The sequence below is a fragment of the Toxorhynchites rutilus genome, chromosome 3 (assembly GCF_029784135.1).
Source record: "Toxorhynchites rutilus septentrionalis strain SRP chromosome 3, ASM2978413v1, whole genome shotgun sequence".
Taxonomy (NCBI): domain Eukaryota; kingdom Metazoa; phylum Arthropoda; class Insecta; order Diptera; family Culicidae; genus Toxorhynchites; species Toxorhynchites rutilus.
This window is the reverse complement of record NC_073746.1, coordinates 144,465,350-144,475,012: the sequence shown is the minus strand read 5'-3', so window position 1 is coordinate 144,475,012 and position 9,663 is coordinate 144,465,350. Positions and strand designations below refer to the sequence as shown.

General features: G+C 39.8%; 1 protein-coding gene across 1 annotated transcript; it reads left to right on the top strand.

The window, feature by feature from the left end:
* The first annotated feature begins 674 nt into the window (after positions 1 to 674).
* LOC129777031 (uncharacterized) lies at positions 675 to 3,707 on the top strand. The gene is made up of 2 exons (XM_055783079.1): positions 675 to 929; positions 1,323 to 3,707. The coding sequence occupies exons 1-2, from the start codon at positions 918 to 920 to the stop codon at positions 3,366 to 3,368; spliced, it is 2,058 nt and encodes a 685-aa protein (XP_055639054.1). The 5' UTR covers positions 675 to 917; the 3' UTR covers positions 3,369 to 3,707.
* Positions 3,708 to 9,663: the final 5,956 nt, after the last annotated feature.

The window sequence follows — 9,663 nt, the reverse complement described above, 5'->3', positions numbered from 1 at the left end:
AATAGTCGGGTATGGTACCATGTGGCTGAGCGGAGCCGATCTGGCGTGGAGGTAACATCCATACTTCTCACGCTCAAGATCACGAGTTCAATTCTCACTCCCGACATTCTTCCAAAATGGAAGGTAAAAGTGACGAACCAGCCAGAAGCGTTGAGAGTCATTATAATACAGAAAAAAAACCATGTGGCTGTCTCTGGCGATTTTTTTACTGGTAAGAAAATTCGCCTCAAGAAAAGCTTGTGTGAATCAACTGTTCCATTTTTTTTTCTAACAATGGATGAAGATTTCTATGATACAGAAACTACTTCCAGCATGGCGACAAATTATAGAAATAAACTGTGCATGTTCGACTAAATCAGCGTGATTCTTACCATGTTAAATAAAGTACATAATTAAATAGATTGGTTCCTCTTTTCTAATATTTGGGTGTTTTGTGCTATTCAGATTCATTCTTGCTAGTAGTTCAAATCTCGAAATAAATACAATACTTTTCACAAACGCACAAAACAAACCGAGTGGCTTTTCGCGAGTCCCCGTCTTGAGGCACTGTGGGGCATCCCAGCGGCCGCCTTGCTGGACTTCATTGTAGTGAAGGGTGGTTATGCACAATCGATTGCGGGAAAGTGTATAAAAGTTGCACACCCAGGTGAAAATGCAACCAGTAGTCAGTCCAATTTCCGCCCGAACATTTCCTCATAGCTGAAGAAAGGTGATCGCTGGATCGCAACAAAGAAAATTCAAACTGCTGAAAGTGCCTCTGACTTTTTCGGGTGATTGGAAAACGCTTCCTGCTCAGCAGCGATAGTTAATTTTTTTGCGTGATAAACAAACCACAAGCTAAACCAAATGAACTGAGGAGTGCGCTTCGAGTGGCGGAAAATAAGTGTGCATTCAGCTTCAAGTGACAACGATCGAAAATGTGGAGAATTGTAAGTGTTTAGGCTAATTGTGGGGAACCATTCTATGGTAATGAAGTGTTTTGTGACAATGTGCCGCTGGTGTGGACGAACATGATCGGATACAATGTCTAAACTGGTGTTGTGGTGAATATATGGACTGTTTCGGAACACAAATGTTCTATTGTGACTAGTGGAGCTGCAGAGACTGTTAGCAGTGATGGAATGAATAATTAAAACACAACAAATATGCAGATTTATGTGATATCAAGCTTCAATAAATAATTGAGATCATGGTTCGGAACTAAAAAGCGAAAACGGAATGTGTTTGCTTCTATGCTTAATAAAGCTAATGTTTAATTGTGAACTTTTACTCCCATGTAAAACTGCCATAACATTTAATGTAATGTGCTTTTCACTTTACAGGTTAATTTACTCTTACTGCTGTCATCAAGGCTTTCGTGTGATTTAGTAGTTGGCTCCTATATTGACAATGTGATCGAGCAGCAGCACGCAATCATTAACGAAATGAATCAAAATTTCACCGAACTGGAGAAAGAAAGCGAGAAATTCATCGATTTGGGAACATTCATTGCAAAGCATGAAGTACCTCCAAAAATTGTAAAAATTACAAACACCGTAGCTGTTAAAGTTCCTGTTCCATATCCAGTTAAAATACCCCACCCTGTGCCTGTGCCCGTTCCTGTTACCAAAACTGTACCGGTGCCAGTACCAAAGATCATAAGGCTACCGGAAGCGGCTGCAGTGCAGCCAACTGACGGCGTTCCAATTGCAGAATCTGTATCGGCAATCGTTCCTACAGTCCCAGTGCTCTCCAGCAGATCTTCCGGGCCAACAAGTGCTTCTAACTTGCTAACAGGTGAACAAGAAACTGCTCATTCCAATCAGAACGAACAAGTGGAATACACACGCTCCTATCCCATCCATTCTGTGTATGATGTTGGCGCAGATTACAACCCATACATGGGAAACCGTCAAGTATTGTTCAAACAAAGTGAATCGGCTTCGGAACCTCAACCCACTAGACATTATAGCGAAGATTTCAAAAAATTAGAAGAATACAGTAGCTCAAGTGCGAAACAATCATTGAATCAAAACTCTCGTAGTTTCCATACAACTCTCAAACCAGAGTCGATTCCAAGATCAACCCATGGTTATCGTGAGTACTACTCGACGGTCCAGCCCGAAGTGGGATCGTCAGCGGGTACTCCCCAACCGGAAGTTGTTCATCATGCATACAAGTCGCCTAAATCAGTTTTCTACTCAAGTGATACGGACAAGTATCCTGCTCCCAAGTTTCCACGACCCTCTCATTCAGCATTCCCTACGATCCCAACATATAGCACAAAGGATATTTTCGAAGAGCAAAACTATAAAATTTATCACCCCAAACCAACTGCAACTCACCCTACTTTCAAAGACTCATATCCTCATTACGAACAACCTGACGCAGGCAAATACTATCAGCAAAAACCCACCGCAGCTATCTACCACGATTATACGGGACAATCAGAACAAAGTGGCCACCGAAGCAAACAACTAAAGTATATCGAAAATTATCAGAAGCCCACTGAAATGAGTTACTCTACAACGTACCACGACACTGACCACGGACAATCAGGTGAAACTTCATCCCAGTACAAGCAATATAAATATCAGGATGATAACTATGCATCCCATGAAGAATCTTACGCCGACCATAATAGACCTTCCAAACAGTACCAATTGAGCGACTTTTATAGTAGTTCTGAAGATAAACCTGAGACCCAATCTTATTCCGAACACAAAGAGTCACAAAATAGCCTTCAAAAGTATAAATACTACTATCCGAAACCCACGCCGGTCTCCGAAGCCCTAACTTATTTAGAAGGAAAGTTACCATCAAACTCAGCAAATCACAAAGAATACTATTCCAAACCACAGCAAAGCTACTATCAGAAACTCCCTAAAGAACACGAGACAAGATACGCTTCAAAACCAACCGCCAACTCCTACAACTTCCCAAGTGACGCTCATCTCCATCCTTCCTACCAAGATACCGTTCCATCCAAAGCCAAAACCCATAGCTACTACCCTTCCGTGGCATCCGAACAACACCAATTCGAAGAGTCCCCTAAAAGCGAGTACAAATTCTACCAATATGTACATCACCCAAGCTCAACCCCTGCATCCCACCAACTCCACTCACAGTCTTACGACCAAGGTACGGGTGGGGAAGACGACTACCAGCAGCAGCAACAACGGCAGCATCATCAGCAGTACACGTCCGGCGCATCCCACTACGGTGGTACCGACATGCTCGAATCCTCCTCGAAAGATCAAACAACTTACGAGAGAGCCGTCGAGAGCGATCACCGCGCGGCACATCCCAACGATTATGCTGAACATAGCCACGAGCATCTGCATCACCATCACCACCAGCGGGAAGCCGCAGGCGGAAGAGGCTATTAAGCGGCCACCGGTTTCCGGTTGGATATTAACAGCCATCGGCCACACATCGACTGATATTGTACCTAACGTGTGTTACCACATTGTTTAGATTACCTACTATTTATTCATTACGCAACCCATGCTGTTTGCGTTGTCTTGTACTTTTCATCGCGTGATGTCGGGAGAGAAAAAGACGAGATTTTCACAGGCGCCTTCCTCCTATCCAGCTGGAGGAAACTATTTTACGTTTCAGTCTGAAAAATGAAACATTTTGTTGTTAACTAGTAGATAAGGTGTGTGCGAGTGTTTGACAGATTTTATTTTTGAAAAAGTTTAATAAAATTTATGATTGAAAATGAATTGGCTCAACTATATATTTTTAGCTTCACAATTATATAAGAATGATAGAGAATTATTATAGTCTTATCATTGAGGAAACGACAAGGTAAGTAATATAAATATGAGGGATGCGGTTTTTACATCCGTGGTTTGGTTCATTCCTTTGATTTAATTACATTCGCGCATTTATTAGTTCTCTAATTCCTCTTCACACATTTGTTTATTTATTTAGGCTTCGATTCGATATGCACAATTCTAGGTTTATTCATTGTTTTCCATCCATGAGTACGAATGAATATAGCATACGCTTACCCGCGAACCTGCTCTTTTTAAATCTGACAAAGATGTTTATTTGACGGGCGATGAACGTTAGTCATGATGAGCATTCCAAAAAGAAGGGTCGTGAACCGAACAATAACATGATGATGAGATATCAGAAAGATTAATATAGAATGATTATCTCGATTACTTATTATATTTAAACAGCCATAGAAAGAATTATTTCAATCAATGCATAACTCAATTATTAGAATTACATTTACAATTATTACCAAATATAGTTGGTCATTTTCGTTACCGGCTATTTCGAAATGTTAACAGATTCGTGAGAGGTTATCATACCGGCTTCATCGAAGGTCGGTTTACTACTGACCATATTTTCACCTTTCGGCAGATTCTCCAGAAATGCCGTGAGTACAGAGTCCGTACGCACCATCTATTCATCGGCTTTAAAGCCGCATACGATTCAATAACACGAAAATATCTATGGAGAATCATGGACGAAAAACGGCTTCTCCGTGAAGCTGATTATACTGGTTAAGGCTACGATGTAAGGGATACAGTGCTGTGGCGTTTAACTTACGTGGTACGATTTTCAATAGATCCAGTCAATTCATCTGCTTCGCTGATGACGTAGACATTGTCAGCAGAACATTTGAGACGGTAGCTGAACATTACACTAGACTTAAGCACGAAACCGGGAAAATTGGACTGAGAATCAATGCGTCTAAAACCAAATACACGCTGGCTTCCAAATCCGAGCACGACAGGACCTGATTAGGTAGTAGTGTAACGATCAACGGCGATACACACAAATACTTAAGGTCAAACAGACTTAGCAGTCGTGCGAAATGTTCCGTGTATAAAACGCTAATAAGACCGGTTGTCCTCTACGGGCACGAAACTCGGACAATACTCGAAAAGGACCTGCGGGCACTCGGAGTCTTTGAACGACGGGTGTTAAGAACCATCTTCGGCGGTGTACAGGAGGACGGCGTATAGAGGCGAAGGATGAACCACGAGCTCACGCAACTCACCGGCGAACCCAGTATCCAGAAAGTCACCAAAGCTGGTAGGATACGCTTGGTAGGACATGTTGCAAGAATGTCGGACAACTTTCCTGCAAAAACGGTGTTCATCGGGAATTCGACTGGAACGAGACGACGAGGAGCGAAACGGGCAAGGTGCTTAGACCAAGTGGAGCAGACCTGGTGAGCACAGGGTGCCCGCGGGATTGGAGAGAGATAGCCACGAACCGAGTTAGTTGGAGAAAAATTGTGAATCAGGCCATGTTGTAAAGACGTTAAGCCAAAATAAATAAATAAATAAAAATAATTAATTAAATTGTGAGATGTTGTGCTTAAAACACAACCGCATTTTCGACGTGGAACTACGGAATTATATTACTCAATCCGCTTGTTTATCACTACGAATATCGGATATTACTTTAGAATGCAACGAGATTTTTGAAATATTTTTTTTGTTTCTCAGTTTTTTCTACTGCAGTAAAAATTGTCATACGAAAAACAAACAATAAATCGAATTCGGGCCTGGTAAACAGATAGATAATAATTTGCCAACCTAACGGTTATCGCTACCACACGACGACGCTGTAGATGTATCATAGGATTATATCACATTAAAAAAAAATAAACATTAAACCTCCTCTAATGGTAACGATTTTAATCTACATGTGGCAACACATTAAAACTAACCATTTGTGCGTGCGATGCAAAAACACAAAAGCGCTCACTGATAGGGGGCATAAAAAAGGCGCTCTGTATCATTTCATCGAGCTTCACCATGGATTTGAAGTTGTCAACAAAATCGCACCACGATTACATGTACAACATGTCACACTATCAAGTGTTCAAAGTGATATTGACCACTTGCTGACAGTACCAAGACTGGTTAAGGTGAAGGTGGAAGCTAGCCACAAATGGCTACCACAATGGCGCTCATTTCTTTCGTCTCCGTCCCTCACCCCTCGCCCGAAAATCAATAATTGCGCGAAACTATGTGAAGAAAATTATCGTTTTCGCACACTTCCCATGAAGTTGATATCAACCAAAATCTAATCGATTACTCACAAGATATTAAATTTTCATCTGCTGTCGCACTGTATAGTGAAAAACGTCGGAAAACTCGAGCAAGTGCTCTGAAAGTTAAATTTTCATTTTTCAATCTTCGGCAATGGTTTTGTTTGTATTGGTGAAAGCATCGTTATTTTTTCGACGCTGATGCCAGACAACATCATCGAAACAGCTATCAAAACCACTCAATAAAATGTTATTCCTGAGTCATAGCCTTTCATGTCATGAAAATCAATAGAATAAAATAGTGTTGATATCAATACAATCATTATTTTTACGTTTAATGGGTCTATAATGTAAGTTTTAGCAACTTTAATATTGGGTAAGAAAATTGTATTGCAGAGCTCGGAACACTGCCACGGCTGCCTATGCTTTCAAAAACAATAAACGGAAAAGTATTACATTCAATCAAAATATCTCAGCCAACGTAGAGAAGGGTTACGGATCTCCAACGTGAATATGTGAAAACAATACGACCAACGAAGGAAAATATTGAGGAATTATCAGCATCGAGTTACTATGCGGTAGAACTTGTTAATATCAAAAGAGCCCCAATTCGCATGTGTTATAAATTTGTTCATGTTACGCTCGCGTACAATCAGAATTTTACTTCATATGCAAAAATACCCCTTCTATATATTTATGTTTGCGATTGGCTTGGCTCATCGGAACATATCGTTCATACATTTTACTTCAGTATTGAATTGTTATTTTTTTTTTCAAATGTATTCAAAGACTCGTGTCAATAAAGCACCACACAGTCTGATAAGTGAATTGATCTATTTACGTACAAAGATCAAAACAAACGAAACAAATGACTCGTCTCTCACAAACACTATTACCCCATTTTTACACGTGGTTTTACCTATACTACTACAATGGCTAGCTTCCACCTTCACCTTAATAGAAGTTGTAAATTCTGCTTTTACGCTCTCAGCATGAGCAAGTTGCCATTATAATTCCTCTCTCCATAGTGTCCGCCATATGTGGCAGTGTTTGTTCTCTGTGTACAACACACGTCATACCAAACGCTTTTTGTATTCAACAACTATGAACTAGACGGCGCCAGTGGTTGTATGGTTAGCGTAACAGCCTCACAATCCGATCGGCCTGGGTTCAATCCCAGCTGGCGTCGTTGGGATTTTCTGAGGCGAAAAATCTCTGGTTACGTCTTCCTTCGGAGCGGAAGTAAAAGAAGTTGGCCCGGCTCATGAGTTGTTGAGTCTGATAGGTAGGAACAGGTGGAGTCGCCTCCCTGATGTCGGTGATTGGCACTAAAGTGGCGGAAATAGGCCGACGAAAAATAAGCGAAGATAAAAAAAAAAAAACTATGAACTATTGAATGTTTGCCATGAGCAGCGCGAGTAGAAATATTTCGATTGATTCAAATATCTATGCGAACTAACGACAAATTGCGTAGCTTAAATCGCAGTATTTTCTCTTTCTTCTCTTAAGTGGTATAAAGGAGAACAGAACCATTGATTCATTGAAAAAAAACTATCAATCCACCAAATTGTCCGGATTTTCGTCCCATCGAGAGATATAGAGCAATTATTAAAAACAAACTGAAGAAAAGAGGCAGAGCCACCAACAAACCAGCTCAAATAGAAAAGTACTGAGTCGCATGTGCGATGTTGTGATGATGACACCACGATCTTGATTTTTAGTCCATTTTCGTTCACTATTTATTAAGGGGTAGTACACTATGGAAACTTGAAAACATTCAGCGCATGTTCATAGTGTCCTCCCCCCTCTCTAAGGGGGGCTGCCATACAAATGAAACACAAATTTCTGCAAAACTCGAGAACTAATCAAGAAACCAAATAGGACATGTGGACATTTTAGGTGTGCTCCTGTGGCCGAGTGGTTAGCGTCACACCTAACATGCCGGGGGTTCGGGTTCGATTCCCGTTCTGGTCGGGGGAATTTTTCGTCAAACAAATTTCCTCCGACTTGCACTGTGGTCGCACGTATTCTAGAGCTTGCCACTCAGAATGCATTCAAGGCGTGTTATTTGACATAGAAATCTCAACTAAGTACTAATAAAATGACGCAAGTAATACTACAAGTTGGGACGGTGAAGTTCCTCTAGGAACGTTAGGGCCATTCAAGAAGAAGAAGAAGAAGACGTTTTAGGTGACAAGAAATATGTCTATGGTGATTCGACACTAATCAGCTAGTATTATTATAATTATTAAACTCAAAAAATATATAGACATTGAATCAACACTCTGGGAGCTTTTTTTCGGAATACGAAGCAAAACGTATGGTTTTGAGTGCCAATGGAAATGCTCATCTCGATATTTCATATGGAATTTCGTGCGAAATGTTGATTTTAACCATAAAATACACAATGCAAAATATTAGCTCAATCGGACTTCATTTACTAATTTCGCGGACGTTAAATTCGAGTTTTTTGAAAACCGAAAAATCGCCGTAATTCTGGGTTTACATGACACATCAAGATTCACAGTTATCTCGAAAAAAAATTTTGTCAAAAAAAATATGATCAATATCTCGCGTAATATCGATCATACAATTTCAAGTAAATGTTCGTTGTAAAGGTAACAATTCACACTAAAAAAATCTTGTTTTTTGTTTGTTTGTTTGTTTCATTCAGTTGTGAATTACAGAGTGTTAACAATGAAAGTACACAAAGAGATAATTCGGTAAATTTTACACTTTTTCTTGTATAAAGGCAAAAACGCAAGCCAGGCTGCTGAAATTATGAGTGGTGTTTATGGTGCGTATATTGTAACAGTAAAATACGTTAATTTACTTTTTATTTAAATTTATATTAAAGAAATATTTTAATTTTTTGATATTTTTTAAAATTGTTAAAATTCAGATCTCCATTGTCAACAAATGGACCGTTTGAAGCTATCCATTGACCAAACACGGGGAAGTTTTAATGCATTCACCATATAGTCCGGATCCGGCAACAAGCGATTAGAACCTTTTTCTCACATTCCCCGCATTCGCAAAACTTCCTGAGTGATACGAAATTGGTATATTGTAAAAATATATCGCTAGTGTTTCTCGCCAATAAGGACCAAGACTTCTATGAGAGAGGCATCATGAAACTACCTTTAAAATGGCAACAATAAAACGGTGCATGTTTGATCCAAATCGGAAAACCTGAAGCATATTAGAAAAAGTTTTGAACTCCACGCAAAAATAATGGATTATTTTTTCTCCAACCTAATATTATATTTCCAATTATAGCAATGTTGACTACAAAACAAACTTGCACTATGTCGAATTTTGCAATTACGCAAAATTTTATAATGTCAAAACACACAGAATTGTGAAAATGTGCGTTTTATCTTGAAATTTCACCGCTTTACGAGCGGAGACACGTCAATGTTATATTACACTTCGGTCTGGTCGGTGAAAGCTAACTGGCATCGCTTGGATCCTAGGTCATACTTTATCCACCGTATTCAACTGATAATACCTCTTCCACTTATAACTTGTTTCTATTGATGACCCATGGCTTGGCTGAGAAGTGCTTCTATTGTTCAGCCAAAACAACCGGAACTGGAATCTGAAAGTTGTCGGAAGATGGGAAAAGTGTCATCTGTTGAATAACAGCAAGAACTTAT